The sequence below is a fragment of the Aedes aegypti genome, chromosome 1 (genome assembly GCF_002204515.2).
Source record: "Aedes aegypti strain LVP_AGWG chromosome 1, AaegL5.0 Primary Assembly, whole genome shotgun sequence".
Classification (NCBI taxonomy): domain Eukaryota; kingdom Metazoa; phylum Arthropoda; class Insecta; order Diptera; family Culicidae; genus Aedes; species Aedes aegypti.
Window position 1 is genome coordinate 30,450,729 of NC_035107.1, and position 20,213 is coordinate 30,470,941.

Sequence of the window (20,213 nt, forward strand, 5' to 3'; positions counted from 1 at the left end):
TGATTGGTTTTCAACGCAAACTGTTGTCAGATTCTCCAGTCTTGTGCCCTTGTTTGGCTTCGTTTTATAATCACCTTAAGCTGAGTGTACGCCATCGGATTGACGGTATCGAAGTAGATTAAAAACAATTATAGGAGAACGTGTGGAAAATACATATGAACTGCGCAGAATACATCAGACCGATTTAGCATTGCTGCGCACTTCTAAAAGCATTTTATTTTTATTAAAATGTTTGATAATAGTAGAACGACAATGATCATCAGTTGATTTTCCGCTACTGTTTTTTTTAAATCACAAATGTTATTTCTTTCCGTGCACGCGCTCGGGAAATGAATCTGGCCATGGTGCAACAACCGCGCTACATTCTATGAATCCTATGCGACAAAAATTGTCGGCGCTATCCGTCAAATTCGCTCACCAAAGCTATTTTGGTGACTTTAACATCACAGCTCTGGTGTTAAAAAGTTGAACCCCTGTGGTATTTTTGTCGACTAAGCGAACGTCAAACATGATCTCAAGTGTCAAGGTTCATTTATGGATCCAATTTTTAAATTGAAGTTTTAATATGATTTATCCGATATTTGAGCGGGAAAAAATGCTAAAGTAGTTGCAGTAACATGCTCTTTCGTAATATTAAATGAAAACAAGATTTCATTGAACATTTTAGGACCCTGTTATTCTGAACTATCTCACACATTAAATTAATATAAATAGGATTCATCCAAGGTTCATTCAAGATTACTATTAAATAAAAAATATGTGTAGGGACACATGGCAAAAATCTATGTAGTTTCACACATAACGCCTATATGGAGAGAGAATTCGTGAATATCAACAACCAAAACAGATCAGAGACGAGGCATCCATTTTGAATAGTCCCCACACTTCTTCAGCTCCGCAGATTAAAGTGCAGTAAGTTGAACAATTTATTGTGGAATTAGTGATCTTATTAACTGATCTGCTATTTCATTTGCAGCTCAGTGATCGACTATGGCAAACATCGGGTGCGTTTTGAAGCTCTAAGAAGAAAGGAAAAGAAACCCCAGCTAAGTAATGCAGGGCCCCCGTAAAAAGCATTTTCCAAGCGCACAATACTCCAAGTTGAAACCACGCTACGGGTCTAACTGCGAGACAAACTTCAGCCGCTGTGATTTGTGCCAGTTTCGGAATGAAGTACTTAGCGCATATCTAAAGAAAATCCAACTGCAGTTTCTGGACTTTTAACTGCAGTACGGAGTTGCAATTTTGAGATAACTTTTAGATCGAATCTTCAACCCACACGGTAGTTACATATTATTGCAATAAATAAGGCTGATACAAATATTAAATTTCTTTTATGTCCGAGACCGCTTGGAAGGCACGAGGGGGGGGGGGATAAAAATAAATAAGGAACAAAAAAATAAAAATGAAAAACAAGTTATTTTTTTTTGAATTTTTATTTTTAATGATAGTTGTTAAACTGTTTTTAATCGTCTTCTGGTTCATTATTTTACTTGTTTTTTACTTTGTAAATTGAAAAAACCAAACTGATGTTAAAAATATGATGAATCTTTTTTTTTCTCCCCTTCAAAATTTTCGGATTTTTGAAGGGGTGGGGGTGACAAAGAAGAAAATTAATATTTGTATCAGCCTAAGTGGTAAATTATGTTGTTCAAAACAGTTTTTTTTACCCTATGACCCCATTACTCCATGACCAAGCCTATAAGAATCTTATTATTGTTATCAAATAATTTTTATTTGAATAGAGTCCTAAAGCCCTGTCCCAATTTTAGTGCTAAACGCTTAAGTTTAGGTCAAAAACACGTGTTTACTCAATTTTTTAATGTTCTCCGTTGGTTTAAGCTCGAAAACCATTTTTTTATGTTTCTTTAGATTTTGTCACACCCCTTGGCTTAAACCCAAATTTTTGGGTATATTTTGTTTTCCGTGTCCCTTCCGAAATGTCAGATAGGAACAACCCCAGTGTTAAAACTAAAAGCCCTGTGGTGTTTTTGACGACTAAGCGAACGTCAAACATGATCAAAAGTGTCAAGGTTCATTCATGGACCAAATTTTTATATTAAAGTTTAAACATGATATAGTCCTTATTTGAGCGGGAAAAATTGCTAAAGGAGTTGCAGTAACATGCTCTTCCGTGTTATTGAATAAAAACAAGATTTCATTAAAAATTTAAGGACCCAATTGTGTTTTAGATATAGAAATTTCCCAAACACAATTTATTTGTTATCACACATAAATTTGAAGAACGCATAATGAACTCGTGGTATGTGTACCACAAATAAGAATCATGTATCTGGACACATTGCAAAAATCTATGTTTGCTACACATAGCCACAATATTAAGAATTCTTACAGTGTAGTAAAAATATTATACATTTATTAAATGAATTTTAGTATAGTTAGATGAACAATTCAATTGAAGTTTTAACAAGTTAAAATTTATTATGAAATTCGATTATTCATTTCAGACTGTTTTTACTTTGTGAATAAACTTTATTTTTGACCAGCATTGAAATAAATTTTCTCACTGTGCGCTATAAATAGCCGACTGAGTTCAGCTCGCATCAGTACTGAACAGCAGCAGAAGTAATGCGCTTATTCAGTTGTTGATCAGCATAGCACGTGTTGATTAGTTATTGTTGAATAGAAGCTCAAGCATGATCAATAATCAGCTACAAGAGGTTTATATTGGGAACTGGAAGGCTGATATATGAATTCAAGGATGGCGCAGATGGCAAGGTATACCGCTGACGATGGGAAGGTCTCGAGTTTGAATCCAGTATTCAGGTAATTTTTAAAAGTGTGGTTATTAATTCATGGTAAAGGTATACACTGCATTTGATGTATACAGTGTAAGCTATTTTTAGTCATTTATTTGTTTTCAATCAATTTTGTATCAGTTGAATAAAAGCTGAGATGAATGCTTATAAAGCGATTTTGAAGTTGTAGTATAAAGTCAATATACAACGACACGCTTTAAATTTGTGTGATCAACGCCTGAACAAAGGCTTCACTTGGAAATAATTAAAATGTTGTTAAACATGATGCTGAATTAAACTGCAATAATGTAGTTTGTTAAACTAGCGTTGTTAAATCATCAATCCTAATTAAGCTAAGTGAAACCTGAATAAACATCATTACAATATATGATTACAGTCACCAAATCTCGCATACTCTGAGATAACGCCCTAAAAGCCATTGGTAGCCACGTGTGTAGCTCGTTGTTTCTGAGCAAAAGAAAGAATAAGCATTCAAACCAACATCACGGGCAGGTAGATAATGATCCTTTCTTCCCCATAGCGTCGTTAAATAGCATGAAAATCCTTTCAAATGCTCAGAAACTACGAGCTACACACATGGTTACCAATGGCTTTTAGGGCGAGATCAGAAGTTATGCGAGAAATGATAAGAAGCTTAATAATTTCGCCAGATTTGCTTGAACAATGTGTGCGTAGCAGCTGCAAAGTAATATAATAAAGCAACTATTCAGTATGTAGTTGTGAAAAATTGCTTAATAAATGATTATAAAATAGGCAAATGTTTCTTGGGTAAGTTATGCGAGATATGACGTTTCGTGACAGCGAAATCTGGGCTGCATATGACGTTGATATTTTTCTTCTTCGCGAGTCTCTCTCAGCTATTTTCTATCTGCCTCTCTTTCATTCTGCTGTAAATTTTTACACCTACCGGTCATTTCGGCTCGGTTGAAGCGATGTTTCAACCCAGGTGAAACGACAAATAGCATATAATTTCCCTGCAGAATGAAAGAGAGGCAGACATAAATAGTCAACTACTAAAATGTAGTTATTCTTTGGATACCAATTTAAAAATTAGACAAAAATCCTGCAGAAGCTTCTAGCTATCATCCAATCAGCTTGCTTTCATCCATGAATAAACTTTTTGAAAATGGTCAAGAAAGACTTCCTGTAAGAGCTGGTGTTCCTCAAGGCAGCATTTTAGAAACAATATTATACAATATTTTCACATGTGACTTACCTGAGTTACCCCAGGGATGTCGAAAATCTGTGTTTGTTGATGACACAGGCCTCTCCGATAAAGGACGAAGCCTGCGTGTCATCTGTAGTAGATTGCAGAAGAGTTTGGATATTTTTCCTTCATACTTGCAAAAATGAAAAAAATCTCCTAATGCATCCAAAACTCCACTAATAATATTCCCACATAAACCAAAAGCTCTTTATTTGAAACCTTCAAGTAGACATGTTGTCACGATGAGAAGGGTTCCAATAATTGGTGAGATGATGTTAATTATCTAGGGCTCATACTAGATATAAATTTAACTTTCAAAATTCACATTAAGGGCATTCATGCCAAATCCCGCATAGCAAAATACAGTTTGTCTTACTATAAAAACAACAAACATCTTGTAACGATTACTGTTAATGTATCAGAAATAGTTGCTTTTATGTATAATCATATGGACTTCAAAGCTGTTCACCATTTCAAACAGTAAGATTAACCCATACCTATCAGTATCAATATATGATACTGCTCTGATATTGTTAAATTATTTGGGAATGGATTCAAGCAAGATATGGTGGAAATACACCGCCACCATTCGGCAAATTGTTTTTGTTTAAATTTGTGCAACACACTCACACATTTGCATTTGACAATATTGAACTACATTTTAATGTTGGAGTATGCAATGATTGTGCCTCGTATGCAAAGCGGCAGCACTGGATGTATGTAGCTGTATGAGTGAGGCTGCGACGCATGCGCCAGTAGGCAGGCGGCGAGCGCGCCAAATAGCAAGGAAGAAAGGGAGAATGGAAAGTTTGCCATTCATCCGTAATGTGATGTTCGATCCGTTCAGACGTGTTTATTAAAGCTTTCTCGTTGCGTACAGTAGTCAAGTTGTAGTTGTTTCTTTCCTACCGAAATCCTGGTTCCGCGTTCCGCTTCGGTGACCCTGTTCTGCGTTGTGGTGTGTCCACCTCTGCCCAACAGGTTATTGGCCCAGCAGTGCCGAAAGGAAGGTTCCGGATTGCGTAGGAAAAAGGTTCCGAGAGATCGAAAGTGATCACGCCGTGTGTGAGTGTGTGTGAGTTGTTTTCTCTGTTGGGCAGAGGTGGACACGGCACAACGGAAGCGAAACACCGAAGAAAAGGAACCGGACAAGGAATGAAACACTTGTGTGAATGAAACGAGATAAACTTTAATACACTTCTGTTCGGGTTGAATATAAACGGATGAATGAAAAAAAGCACACTTTGCTTCGTCTTCTCCTTCTCATTGATGCGCTTTTGGCGCGCTCGCACGATGGTGCAGTGGGTAGCATTCAGGGTTGCCACCTTGGTTACCACTCACCGAATACTGCACGGAGAGGAAACAGCATTGCATATTCCATCACTCCTCCTCAATGCTGATCCTCGCTGCATTCCTCGGAATATCTCCTCCTGATTTCTTGCTCTTCTGTCTTGCCGTCGGCTCTTGCTATGCCAACAACGTATTCCGACAGATGACCGGGTGGTACACCCCGATTACTCCTCCTGGATCGACGCATGTCTTCAGGAGTTTCGTCTGCACTAGAATCTTGAATTTCTTCTTTCACTTGCAACGGATCTTGTTCTTCTCCCGTATCGTCCAAATCAAAATAGTCTTCTTCCTCACTTTTGTCCAACTCGGTTCCAAAATTGTCTACTTCGATAGGCTCTGCCCTCGAGTACCACTCAACTTCACTACCTTCGTTCACTTTCTCCCGTGATGAACACTTCGGATCCTGCATTTCCAAGAATTTCGCATCTCGGCTTATCGTCACCATATCCGTTCCGGTATCCACGAACCGGTAGCCTTTATGTTCCTCCGAATAACCGATGAACGTCAACTTCCTCGCTTTGCTCTCGAACTTGCCACGTTTCACTCCTGGAACATGAACATATGCCGGACACCCGTATGCCTTCAGATGCCCCAGCTCAGGCTTGCGACCACACCACTTCTCGTACGGTGTCGTATCTACTGACCGGGACGGAAGCCTGTTCTGCAAGTATGCAGCAGCAACGCAAGCTTCTCCCCAATAACGCTTGTCCAAACCAGCATCCAACAGCATTGTTGTAGCCATCTCCTGTAGCGATCTGTTCTTCCTTTCCGCCACTCCGTTTTGCTGAGGCGTATACGCAGTCGTATACTGTGCCGTAATACCCTCGTCAGCAAAGAACCGTCGCAACTCTTCGTTGGCGTATTCACCACCGCCGTCGGATCGGATAACATGTGGTTTCTGCCCAAACAAGTTCTCCACGTACCTCACATATTGTTTTATCTTACCAGCAGCCTCCGATTTCTTCTCCAGTAGATAAACGACCGTGTATCGACTGAAATCGTCGATCATCGTCATCAGAAATCGTTTTCCACCAGGCGTCGTCGTTCGCATTGGACCACAGAGATCTGTGTGGACCAACTCCAAAACACGCTTCGATTTTCTTTCAGCTACTTTCGGAATCGGACTCCGCGACAACTTACCCTCCAAACATGGCTCGCAAGTTTGTCTGATGCCGCAATCCGTGACCTTCACGCCTACGCCCAATTTGCCATCGACAATCTTAGACAATACTGCCGGGTCTCTGTGCCCGAAACGCTTATGCCACTGATGTTGACAATTATGATTGTGCATCTTACCTTCCACTTTCCTTGCGACTTCCGCCAGCTTCAGCTTGTACAGGGATCCAGTTTGCTCTCCGGCAACAACCACCTTACCGCTGACGTCGCAAATGGAACAGCCATCCTTTCTGAATTTCACCACAAATCCTTTCGCGGTTAACTTGTCCACAGATACAAGTCCACTTGTGAGGGAGGGAACATACAACACATCGCGCAACTTTACTTCAATTGTATTTCCATCTCCACCTACACACAACACTACACCATCACCGCATCCAGCTGTGGCAGCAACTTTGCCGTCGGCCAAAATCACATTTGGACCAGACTTGTCTTCGAACGTCGTGAAAAATTTCTTGTCACTTGTCATGTGGCAGCTCGCTCCACTGTCGATGAACCAACATTCACGCTGTCCATCATCCGCCACCATGAAGCACACACCGGCACTGCAGGTTTCGTTTTTCACTTTCTTCGCATTTTGCCTGCCGCTCGAATTTTCTTCTCCAGGTTTCTTCTCGGCTTCACCGCTTTTCTGCTTCGCCAGATAAAGCCGGCAATTCCGACGTACATGGCCAGGCTTTTTACAGAAATAGCACACACGTTCTGAAACACCGCCCACACTTTGCATTGCACTTTTCATCGCTTTCATGTCAAACGATTCACCGGATCGTTCCTTCCGCCTCTCGAATTCATCCAGTAGCTTCGATTTTACCAGTTGCATGGTGATATCAGCATCGGCACGACTCTCTAGGGCCGTCACCAATGTTCCGTAGGAGTCGGGCAAGCTGCGCAGAATCATCGCGATCCGCAGCGACTCTTCCAGCGGTTGCCCCGCATTCGACAAACGGTCGAATAAATCTTCCAACACTACTAAATGACACTCGAGATCACCACTTTCCGCGAGATTCACATTGCATAGTTTCTTCAATAAAGACACACGCGACGTAACCGTGTTCTTTTCGTGGTATGCTTTCAACTCATCCCAGAAAGCTTTCGCACTGTTCGCGTTTTTCACTAAACCGAACTGATTGTCCTCGATACATAAACCGATGGTGGCACGGGCTTTCCGGTCGTCTTTCGTCCACTGATCGGTAACAGGCTCCGGCTTCACATCGCCCACCACATACCAGAGCTCCTCCCTGGTCAGAAGCATCTCCATCCGGAACTTCCAGATTTGCCAGTTGTGGTTGCTCAACCTGGCAAACGCAAATTTGTTCTGCTCCGCCATTTTGTTTTCCGAACTGAATCACCACAGCAGGAAACAAAATCCAATCACACGCGGCGCGAACACCCGAAACAGGAAAACAGTTTCTCACACTTTCTTCCTAAACTATCCGGAAATTAAATTTCGGATTTCCTCTGGGACCATTAACCTGTTGGGCAGAGGTGGACACGGCACAACGGAAGCGAAACACCGAAGAAAAGGAACCGGACAAGGAATGAAACACTTGTGTGAATGAAACGAGATAAACTTTAATACACTTCTGTTCGGGTTGAATATAAACGGATGAATGAAAAAAAGCACACTTTGCTTCGTCTTCTCCTTCTCATTGATGCGCTTTTGGCGCGCTCGCACGATGGTGCAGTGGGTAGCATTCAGGGTTGCCACCTTGGTTACCACTCACCGAATACTGCACGGAGAGGAAACAGCATTGCATATTCCATCATTCTCCGCGGTGGTGATTTTGTGTGGACAAAATGGCGGATGTTAACAAGTTTGCGTTTGCCAGGTTGAGCAACCATAATTGGCAAATATGGAAGTTCCGGATGGAGATGCTCCTGACCAGGGAGGAGCTGTGGTATGTGGTCGGTGATGCGAAGCCGGCTGTAGTGACCGATCAGTGGACGAAGGACGACCGGAAAGCTCGTGCCACTATCGGATTGTGTATTGATGATAACCAGTTTGCACTGGTGAAGGAAGCAAACAGTGCAAAAGCGTTTTGGGATCAGTTGCGTGCTTATCACGAGAAGAACACGGTAACGTCACGTGTATCTTTGCTGAAGAAACTGTGCTCGTTAAATCTCGCGGAAGAAGGTGACCTTGAGAATCATCTGGTGGTGTTGGACGATTTGTTCGACCGTTTGACGAATGCAGGCCAACAGCTGGAGGAATCGCTGCGGATTGCGATGATCCTGCGCAGTTTGCCTGATTCATACGGTGGTTTGGTCACGGCGTTGGAGAGTCGTGCCGATGCGGACATCACGATGCAGCTTGTGAAGTCGAAGCTGATCGATGAGTTCGAGCGTCGGAGAGAGCGTTCCGGCGAAATGTGTGAAACAAAGGCAATGAAAAGTGTTGTAGTGCAAAATGAAGTGCAAAGCGTGGGTGGACTCGGCAATAGAACGCCAGTGAGAAGGTGTTTCTTTTGCGACAAGCCCGGTCATTTGCGTCGCAACTGTCGTTCGTTTATGCTAGCAAAGCAGGAGCTAGAAAGAGAGAGTGAAGAGAAGAAAAAGAAGCTGGACGACAGAGTGCGCGTGAGGCAAAACGCAGGACAAGCGAAGGACGAAAATTGTGGTGCCAGTGTGTGTTTTATGGCTGGAGTGGATCAGCAAAAGTGCTGGTACATTGACAGTGGAGCAAGTCGGCACATGACGAGCGATAGAAACTTTTTCAAAACGCTGAAAGAAAGAAAAGGCCCGAGTGTAGTGTTAGCGAACGGTAAAGTGGTTACCGCCGCTGGTTGTGGCGAAGGTGTAGTGCACGGTGAGGACGGAAATGGAAGCAGAGTTGAGGTGAAGCTTACCAACGTCTTGTATGTTCCGTCGTTGGCGAGTGGACTCGTGTCAGTGGACAGATTGACGGCGAAAGAGTTTTCGGTGAAATTTAAGAAGGATGGTTGCAATATTTGTGATGCATCCGGAAAGAAGGTGGTGATCGGAGAAAATTCGGGTTCGTTGTATCGGCTGAAGCTAACGAAGGTTGAGAAGAAAGTGGAGGGCCAGCGGCCGATAATTGGCGAGAAGAAGACAACGAAGGGAAGAAGTTCACCAGTCGGTGTGGTGAGCTGGTATTCGGAGAAGAAGCCGAGTAGAGCCGAAGAACGTGAAGAAGAAGAAGAATACTTCGATGCGGGCACTTCAAGCGAGGAAGTGGAGCCGTTGCAAGTGGCGGAGTCCCACAGTGGAAACTCGGATACGGATGCTGATGACTGGAGGAAAGTTAGACGATCCAGGAGGAGCAATCGTGGAATTCGACCCGACCGGTTGGTTGATTACGTTGTTTGAAGCAGGAGGAGATCAACCCGGCAAAGAAAGGCAGAGAGGATGCGGACGAGTACGAGGACAACATTGAGGAGGAGTGTTGGAGTATGCAATGATTGTGCCTCGTATGCAAAGCGGCAGCACTGGATGTATGTAGCTGTATGAGTGAGGCTGCGACGCATGCGCCAGTAACGGTGAGGCCATAGTAACGCGTCTGCGTCCGCGAACGCGATGCGATCAAAGGATTTCCTGTTGTTGATATTCTGCTTTGCGGGCTCGCACACGCGGACGCGTCGCTCGACGCGTTTACTATGGCAGCGCCCTAAGGCAGGCGGCGAGCGCGCCAAATAGCAAGGAAGAAAGGGAGAATGGAAAGTTTGCCATTCATCCGTAATGTGATGTTCGATCCGTTCAGACGTGTTTATTAAAGCTTTCTCGTTGCGTACAGTAGTCAAGTTGTAGTTGTTTCTTTCCTACCGAAATCCTGGTTCCGCGTTCCGCTTCGGTGACCCTGTTCTGCGTTGTGGTGTGTCCACCTCTGCCCAACATTTAACAGTTCGACAAATAGTTACATTTTGTTGGTATTTGTAGGCGACATTTAAAAAAAATCGCCGTCGGATTGCCGTCGAAGGAAAACTGTCAAGCTGTATTGTTTACTTCTTATTCTAATATTAAAACTGTTCAAAGCTTGCAATTAATTTATAAAAGTCGAGTTGAAATTAAGTTTACAAAACAGCAATTCACAAAAAAAAATGACAACTGCGATCGACCCAGTAAGTACATATCTTTCGCCAATCTGTTGGATATTTGGTTCAAACCCAATCCCCGTAGGAACTGCGCACCAAAAATCGATACCGCTTGTCGGATGGAGGAGGAATTCATCAAACTGTACAACGAAAAAGTAGCCAAGAAGCGGCATCAGATGACCCGGCTCTACATGGACAACGGTTTGCTGGTGTGGAACGGAAATGGTGCCAACGGGAAGGACAACATCCAGAAGTACTTCCAGGAACTGCCCCGCTTCGAACACATTATGAACACCCTGCTCGCTCAGCCGATCATTGGCGACGCTGTGCCCTCGCAGCTGACGTTCATCATCAAGGTTTCGGGAACGGTCATCTTCCAGGACAATTCTACCAAACATTTCCTGAAGACATTCACAATTACAGCTCAGGGCGACGAGTGGAAGATTGCGAGTGATTGCAGCGCTGCTTCCGGTTGCTAGATGCTATCTTTTAAGGGAATCGATCAATACATGGATGCATTGGAAGACGATATTCCGTGAGTTTCAGAAAGAATGAAAGAATATCCTTGAGGTGATATTTAACTGCAATTGAATCATCGCAGGGCTGGTAGCGGGTCTAGTTTTCTATTTTAATTCAAATCTTTAAAAAGTGCAAAATTAAGTGGTTAATTACATAACTATTCATCTGATTCTTCAAAAATTTCTTCTCAAATTCCTCGAGAAAAAGCCTCAGAAATTATCCTAGTGCTTGCTCCAGACATTATATTACATAACAGAATAGGATAGGGTAAAAATACAATAAAGAACCGTAATCCAATAATTATGCATACGTTATTTATTTCCCTTGGAAACATATGGTTCAAATGTATCAACACTGTTTGGCTTACATTGATTTTGTCGAAAAATGGACAGTATATCTACCTTTTGGAAAACTGTTGATGAGAAATTTTGTTCGAGAAAATCGACGTTTTCAAATGGTTACATAACTTAACCGCCTATTCCCCACATTGTGATTTTCCTATTTACCGTTCGTCGAATTGTTAAAAACGTTTCGGGTATGGTGGATATACTGTTATTTTTCATTGTAACCAAAATCATTCAGATATTGTTGCAAATGGTTGTCGACCTTTCGGGAAACTGTACTGATATAGTTTTTGTTTATGCGGGATGTCACAAACATATAAAATGACTGTATCCACTTATTAACAGAAAATCTAAACTTTGTCTTAACAACAAGCTTTTGATCTTCAATCAAATTTTCAGGTCTGCCATGTTGTATGCTGTGTGCAAAGGATTCAAAATATTTTTTTTAGAAATGATTATGAAGTTTCCTTCCTGAGTTGCGTAGAACATCCAATGTTGAAACATTGAAACAAATGTCAAATAAAATAATCAATAATTTTAGAGAAAAATCGTTGAAATCTTCTACTGCCACGATTAATGTGTTAGGTTTAATACTTTTGAACTCGTGATGGAAAAATCTCTTAAAAATATATGGTCAAATACAAGTTATATATGACGTGCTGTGAAAATTTCATCCTAATCGACCAACAAATAACTGGGATATGAGCCTCCAAAGTTGACCATTATGTATAGAAAATCTAAAAAATTGCAAATGTTTTTCCAATACTGTAGTTTGCGGTTGGCCAAATGAAGTATTTTTAGCATTGGGCGTAAATGTTTACGTAACTATGTTTCAAATTTATAATTATTCTAGCTCTTACGTCTGTTTGTCTGTGCTTATATGTTGTTAACAAAATTTTAATGGAAGCTTAATTTTGTTATACCAAATTTTGGATGATGGTGTTGTCTGATAACACAGAACACCTAGATATAAGAAACGATTGTTATGTTTTGAATGATACTAATAAAGAATTTAAAAAAATATATAATTTTGTGGCCACCCGTTTCTGTTTCTGAGTGCACAATTAATATTTCGAATTTATAGCAGATACTTTTTATATCAAAATGGGTCACACCATTCTTACGCATCAACTGCTCGACTTTTCACGCGAAACGTTCGCGACGCGTGTTTGAAGCGCAGGCGCATCATAACATCAAATTCACGTAAAAATTGCATCCACGCCATTCGGTCTCTGGAAAAAAATCCAATCAACTTACATTGAATTTCTAAGTTAAAACAGTTTTCATTTCAAAATTATTAGTTCTTTCGCGTTCCAAGTGTTCCCGACATGGTCAGCGAAGTGGAGTCCAGCGATACCGATCAGTGGCCGGCGAGTCAGGAGGCTTCGGAACCTGGAGATTCACAAACCCTGCCCAACATCGGTGGCGAAACAGTTCCTCCGGATCGCAGCGGCGGGAAAACGGACGAATTAAGCCACTTGGAAGCCACATCGGATGTCCGGGAGAAGAAAGCGTTTAGCTGTACGGAATGTGGACTGATTTTCCGCAAGCAGGACGATTTCGACCGGCATCGGTTTGCCCACACGGGAGTGGTAAGTTAATTTGCAGGGCTGGTAGCAGCTCCCTTTTAAATGACATTTAATGTGTTCCTATAAAGTAACTTTTTTTTCCAATTTTTATGATCCTTAGCCCTAGTTTCGTATCGAATTGGGGAAAGTTCCTATTACAAAAATGTCTATTGTTTCAGAGGGAATACCGTTGTCCGGAGTCGGGATGTGGCAAGGAGTACACCAATCGGGCCCACTTGAATCGTCACATCCGATCGAACCACCGGTCGAAAATCCCGGAATCAACGACCAATTCCATTCGATGCAAACACCCTTCCTGTGGCAAAACCTTCTCCTCGGATCAGAACATGCGAAGGCATTACGACCTGAAGCATATTCTGGGCAAATCGTGGACCTGTGACGAGTGTGGCGAACGGTTCTGGCGAAAATTGCAGTTGAAGCAGCATTCCTTCCGGCACACGGGTCAATATCCTCATCGGTGTGACCACTGCGACAAGGGATTCATGAACTTGAAGTCACTGAGGCATCATCGGACAACGCATGCTATCCACAAATGTGATTCCTGCCCATCGGAATTCACTCGCTGGACGGACCTGGTGGCTCACCGGAAGTTGCAGCATGCGACACTGTATCAGTGTGATATTTGTCAGGGCAAGTTCCGTTCCAAGAAGAACCTCAAGGCTCACATCGAAGTTCACCGAAAAAACAGCGAAGGAATTGAGCAGGAGGTGTTCCAGTGCCCGTACGAAGGCTGTCCCAAGTTCTACGACTACCAGCGTAACCTGATGGCCCACGTAAAGGCCAAACACGAGGGAATCCGGAAGTTCGTCTGTCCCGTTGAGGACTGTGGCCGCTCTCTGTCCTCGCAGCAGAAACTGGACCAACATCGGCGAATGCACGAATCCGCCGCTCGGAGTGTCCCCCGTATGAAGGTTCCAGGGAAACCGGTGGCACGGCGGAAAGACGCCGGTCAACAGAAGCGATCGACCGCATCGCGGTTGGCCAATGTGCGCCTGCAACCGGATGTGGAGCGGATACTGATCGATCAGAGCCCCGATCAGAGGCCGGCAATCGAGCTGGAGGGCTCGTTCTCGGTAGATTCGGCATCCGAATCGGAGGTGGAACCGTGCGTTGCGGTGGGGGCTGTCCTGCAGGGTCAGCTGGCAAGGATACAGGATGAGATTCGGCGGCTGCAGGAGCGGTCTTAGCCCCTAGGATTAGCGTAGCTGATTGCAACGGGTTTATATACAAAGTATGTTTGATTTGAATTCTGAAAGTATTACCTACGTGGTGTAGATGCCATGAACAAGGAATATATGCCACAAAGAAGTCGATATTCGTCCACATAGTTAAGAAACATCAACATTTCCTTCGAAAATCCCTTAAGAAAATCTGCTTGGACATTCTCAATGGATTTCTGGCAGTGTTTTATGAAGCTTCAAGCTGCCCCTTGTTCGCTTTCGCGCGCCGTAGGAGTTATTTTATACCTATCTAAGTCTTTGCTTGCTGATGCCGGCGTTGTGATTGTTCAGATAATGAATTTCCAACTGGTGAGCTCGTTTCATGCTTGTGATAACATACATTTCTATCGTGGCAACGTTACATTTATGTAATTGTTAAACAAAGTATGTCACTACAAGTGTTTTTATGCCAACACTTGTAGTGACGAATCATCCATACTTTGTTCCTATTCCTGTTTTATATAATTTTTGAAATACACAAAACTTTCGTTAGTTATGTTGGCTTACAGATCAGTCCAAATATGTCTACAGTCATATTAGTCGCACTTTGGACTTTTTTTTATAAAAAATTGACGACTATACAATACGATGTAGGTGTGAATCTAAACGCGTCGCGGTTTTAATAGATGCGAAGATCTTATAGGGTTCGGTTTGGAACAATCTGATGATGGATTGATTGATTGATTTGTTTATTATAGACACTTTACACCAGTGTGGTGCATTCGTGGCTCTGCTTTTGATACTTATTGAGCTGGAAATTTGAAGACTTCGCCCGTATGTTTATTCATGTGTCGAATGAGCAACAAATAGTTGTGAAGTCGATGCAATACTACGCCCCAGCATTCTCAATGGATTATGTTAGTAGTTTGTCTGAAACATGTGAATCATTATAAAAATGTGCTTAAGGAATCTTTGAGGAAATTCTCACAAATTTCGTTTGAAATAGGGTCCTAAAATGTTTAATGAAATCTTGTTTTTATTTAATAACACGTAAAAGCATGTTACTGCAACTACTTTAGCTATTTTTCCCGCTCAAATAACGGCTATATCATGTTTAAACTTTAATTTAAAAATTGGGTCCATACATGAACCTTGACACTTTAGATTATGTTTGATGTTCGCTTAGTCGTCAAAAACACCACAGGGGATTTAGTTTTTACGGTTTTTACACTGAGTTTGTTCCTATCTGACATTTCGGAAGGGACACGGAAAATAAAATACACCCAAAATTTGAGTTTTAACCAAGGGGTGTGACAAAATCCAAAATAAACATAAAAAATGGTTTTTGGACTCATACTCCCGGATAACATTAAATAAATGAGTAAACATGTGTTTTTGGCCTAAACTTAGCGTTTGGCACTAAAATAAATAGTTAAATAGTTAGGGTAACCAATATATTTTGGACCTCTATATATTTTGGACCCCCTGGGCTATTTTCCTGCAAATTTTCCAGTATAAATCGAAAGACCAATACAATCCGCATGCCATTTGGAAAGATAGGACCATTTCGCACTTGCATCAAGCGTTTGTGCATGGAAAATGTGTTTTTTTTATCTGAAATTAATTTAATTTAATCGGTTCATCCATGCAGCCGTTACAACACGTTACATACAGAAATTGAAGACGTCAGAATTGTTTCAAATGTAAACAAAAACTTTTTTCTAATTTCTGAACTAAAAGCGTAGAATTTCTTCGCTTTTCCATTGTCAGTCGATTGATTAGACTATGGGCAAGCATATTATGCAAGCAGTGCCGTGGACTTTGACGCCAAACGATAAAAAAATGCCGGGGGTCCAAAATATATACTTTGAGGGTCCAAAATGTATTGGTGTGTCCAAAATAATGAAAAACAGTGCATCACAATTCAATCATTTTCGACGTATTTTGGATCTTACATGACCGTATGGGCATTTTTATCTCGTAGAGGAAGTTTTTCTCTACATTTTGGTATGTTCTTTGCCTTGGTTACGCTGTGCAATTAATCAATTGGAACAAAAATGTAAAATCACTTCCTTAGGGGGTCCAAAATACGACCGTTAAAAATTTACACAAAACTTCGCTAGGCATGATTCCGTGAACAACTACAAAAAATCTTATAAAAATGTGTTATATGATACCGTAAATTTGCCGTAATTCAGCGCAAGTAAGGAATATAATGATTCAAATGGTTAATTAAAATTAGTATTGCATCACCATAAAGGTTCATCACTGGCAAATCTATTAAAGGTTATGGGGAAAATGTAAACTAGACTGTATTCATAGTTTTCAATTGTGATATTTTTGAAATCGTTCACTTGTTGAAATTGCCTAATTCCGCGCATTTTAAAAACGCTTTTCCATATTCCGTGCAGAAGAATGCCAAATTCCGCGCATTCGCGAAACGATGAAATCAACATTAATTTTAATTATTGTAATGATTATTTTTGTGCCACATGAAATGGTCAATCGGCATAGGCCTTTTCATGCGACAGGTCCATATTTGCATTTGTTTTCATCGGTGGAGTACACGGGACTGTCATTTCCATAGAAGAACTGTCAAAGTGCTTCCTGAACTGAGAAGTAGGCTCTGTCCCAGTTGGAACGTAACGCTGGAAGGAATAAGAATACCAGAATTAACAGGGGGTGGGAAACTCGGCTCATTTGAAATTGTGCCGAAATGTGCCGACTGTGCGAGAGTGAGCGAACGAATTAAAATGTCACATTTGTCTGGTTGCACTGCAAAAACTGGCAACTGTGATCGTTTCGTGACAGATTGTTTTTGTTTTTTTTTTTCGAAAACTTCGAGACCCCAAACTGCAGTCTGGACAGCTTTGAAGCTAAGGTTTTTACTTTCCGGAAGCGTTATTAACATTTCTGAACATATTTTGGTAAGTTTTAAGTATAATTGAATCTTAAACAATACATTAATCAATACAATGTTGCAGTCCGCTGGCAGAGGAATCGAGTGGATTATTATCGCTCATTTGGATGCCCACCAGGGCAACGGATATTCAAAAAATCTGATGGATGGACTGGCGATAGAAAGATGAGGAGTAGCTGATAATCTTATTGAGAACGAAACCGCCCCTATTCGCCAGCACCGATATGCTGAAGAATGACCTGGTGAGGGTACTGGTTATCATTAGCCAGGTAGTGGTCGAAAGAGACGAGATCGTTCATGAGATAGACCGCGCCTTGACGCTGCTGATGCTTCTCATCCGAGGTGATTTTCGAAGCTAAGCGTGGATCATTGTGGACTCGATTATTAATTTGCATGCCAAAGACTTGCTAAAGGTGAGATAGTAATAGAGAAGTAGTTGGCTTCAAATTAAATTAAATAAAACATTTCATGTTTGTATCCTTCAATGTATCTATCCTATTAGTGGTTTTTGATATCTAACAATAAATGTTGTACATACAATGTGACTTTCACTAAAGGATTATTCACGAATTATGTTATGCTGAATATGGCCTATTTCGACACCCACACACCCCCTCGTAACGAATTTTGTATAAATATTTGAAAAATTCTGTATCAACTGTAATATCAAGGATACCCACCGACTTCATTTAACGTTATGAAATTTGAGAATGGGTCCTAACATCTTCAACGCAGGATTGGATTCGTTAGTATTCATACAGTGACCCCACGCAGTTGAATCACCCACAATTTATGAATCAGCTGATTTCAAAAGACAAAATTATTATCAAACTTGTCACAAAACATCACAGAATTATTTTCACACATAGTTTCTTATCAGTAAAAATAATTCTGTGATGTTTTGTGGCAAGTTTGATAATAATTTTGTCTTTTGAAGTCAGCTGATTCATAAATTGTGGGTGATTCAACTGCGTGGGGTGACTGTATATTTAAATAATTATCAACGATCAGAAACTTGCAGTTTGCATTCGTATATCGTGTGGCAGGTATGACGATACGATTTCATAATTTCCCTGATAATTTTCATTACGAAAAGATCCTGGATCAACCGGGAACCGAACCCAGACGCCTTCAGCATGGCTTAGCTTTGTAGCCGTGGACTCTAACCACTCGCCTAAGGAAGACACACTCGGTTACCAATGGCTTTTGGGGCGAGATCAGAAATCGAACAGAAATGATGGTAAATTTGAATCCCCACCAGGACAACGGACATGCTACGGATTTGATGGATGGTGGTTGAGTGTGTAAATTGATTATTCTTATTATCTTTATTATTGATTATCTACAAGGCAGAGCTGGCGATCAAGAGGACGGTTGGGCTGAAGCTCTTCCTGGGAGATGAGCAGCATCTGCGTTGAGAATCTGGTACTGTCGTTTCTATCAGTTTACGACCAAACTGGCTAATCCTCAACGCCGGCACCAATGCGCTGAAAGATGACCCTCCGAGATCGTACTGGATATTATCGGCGATGGTGTGGGCGGGAGGTACGAGATTGTCCGTAATCATGGAATGCCGCTGGTAATGCTACTCAGTGGAGGTTGGGCTGGGCTGGACCATCGTGGAACCGAACATCAATTTGCACGCCAAACATCTGGTACCGGAGGCAAAGTAATAAATAAACGGCTGTGAGCAAACGAAGACGTATACATTTTCCATTTAGTACTTACCAAGCAAAATCAAGTTTTAGATAGTTAAAACAAGCTGGTTGCCTGGGTTGAGCCCAGAGGACTGACACCGCTGTCATCCTGCATACATTTTGGCTCTTTCTCACATCGTTTTTGGTACTTCGCGTTTTGGTACCCACTTTCTGGTCGGTTTGCCCTAACTTGCTCCTGATTTTCGAGTATACGGCTCAAGTGCTGCTAGTGCTAGTTTCTGGCAATTAATTATATTGCGTTGCATCGTCATATTTGATGACGCTTTTCCTCTTTTCAACATTTTGTTGAATGTTTTACGCATCAGTGAGGTATCATTGATGTCTCCTATCCAAAAAAACATATGTTTTGTTAGTCCCAAGGGCCCATTCACAAATTTCATAACGCTGGAGGGGGTGGGTGGGTGTCCTAACGTTGTGACGACCCATACAAAAACTGAAAGATATTCATACAAAAAGCGTTACAAGGGGGTGGGTGGGTGTCCAAAATGGCCAATTTCAGCGTTATGAAATAAATGAATGAGCCCCAAAAGAATCAAAACAAAGACACTGGACGCCATGTTGAATCAATGTTGGGTAGCTAATTATTGGCTCATTTCACCCCCCTGGTTGAGACGCACTACTTTTTTTGCTGATGGTTAACAACAACAAAGATTCAGTTGTCAAATCCAATAAAAAAAAGAAAAAAATGCTGATGAGAAGGGTGCCCAGATGTGCGGAACTGTGCGGAATAGTGTGCCGGGCACAGTGAGCCGAGTTTCCCACCCCTGGGCGTGATAGTCATTATCATTACGTACAACCGGCACCAAATATTGTTTTTTTTTTAAATGCCCGACGAACCAGTCTTCGTATTTTTTTGTAGATCTTTGTCCAACGATAGCGATCGCTAACGATGCAAAACGAATCGATATCGATCGCTATCGAAAATCACTAACTGGTTGACCGGGTGGTTCCCAGTTTTGAGAAATAATTCGTAAGATGCATTAGCCATGCAATTTTTCGCGTTACCTTTTAGCGATTTTTCTTCTATAGACACTAGCGCATATGCGTTACTATATGGTGAGTAGCCATGCATGTAACCCATTGGATTGGTCTATATAAAACGATCCAAGCCAAACGTCATATTTGTCTTTGGTCATATCGACTGATACCTACCAGAAAACGAGCCTGATTGCATCAACCATTAGCAATTTTAAAAAGTTGGATAGATGTAGAAAGGGTTTTGTGGACCTTAAAAATTTAAGGCCCAAATAAAAATGGAGCAAATGTCAAAACTGGAAGAGTAGTTTTCGGCTTAAAATTGCCAAATCTAAGAAAAAACAGCTGTTTTAATTCCAAAATATGAAATTGATACCTACGTCCTATTCTAGCACACACTTGATTATGACCCACATTATACCAATG

General features: G+C 41.5%; 2 protein-coding genes and 1 long non-coding RNA gene across 3 annotated transcripts; 2 read left to right on the forward strand and 1 right to left on the reverse strand.

Annotated features, from left to right (window-relative positions):
• Nucleotides 1-10,345: 10,345 nt before the first annotated feature.
• Nucleotides 10,346-11,093, forward strand: LOC5563979 (NTF2-related export protein). Its single transcript, XM_021838653.1, has 2 exons — nt 10,346-10,589; nt 10,648-11,093. The coding sequence occupies exon 2, from the start codon at nt 10,682-10,684 to the stop codon at nt 11,039-11,041; it is 360 nt and encodes a 119-aa protein (XP_021694345.1). The 5' UTR covers nt 10,346-10,589; nt 10,648-10,681; the 3' UTR covers nt 11,042-11,093.
• A 1,518-nt stretch (nt 11,094-12,611) lies between these two features.
• On the forward strand, nt 12,612-14,329 carry LOC5579269 (transcription factor IIIA). The gene is made up of 2 exons (XM_001647527.2): nt 12,612-13,017; nt 13,173-14,329. The coding sequence occupies exons 1-2, from the start codon at nt 12,754-12,756 to the stop codon at nt 14,199-14,201; spliced, it is 1,293 nt and encodes a 430-aa protein (XP_001647577.1). The 5' UTR covers nt 12,612-12,753; the 3' UTR covers nt 14,202-14,329.
• Nucleotides 14,330-18,395: 4,066 nt separating this feature from the next.
• On the reverse strand, nt 18,396-18,923 carry LOC110674387. Its single transcript, XR_002498817.1, has 2 exons — nt 18,823-18,923; nt 18,396-18,746 (listed from the first exon to the last, which is right to left on the reverse strand). It is a non-coding gene; the product is annotated as an uncharacterized LOC110674387 (long non-coding RNA).
• Nucleotides 18,924-20,213: the final 1,290 nt, after the last annotated feature.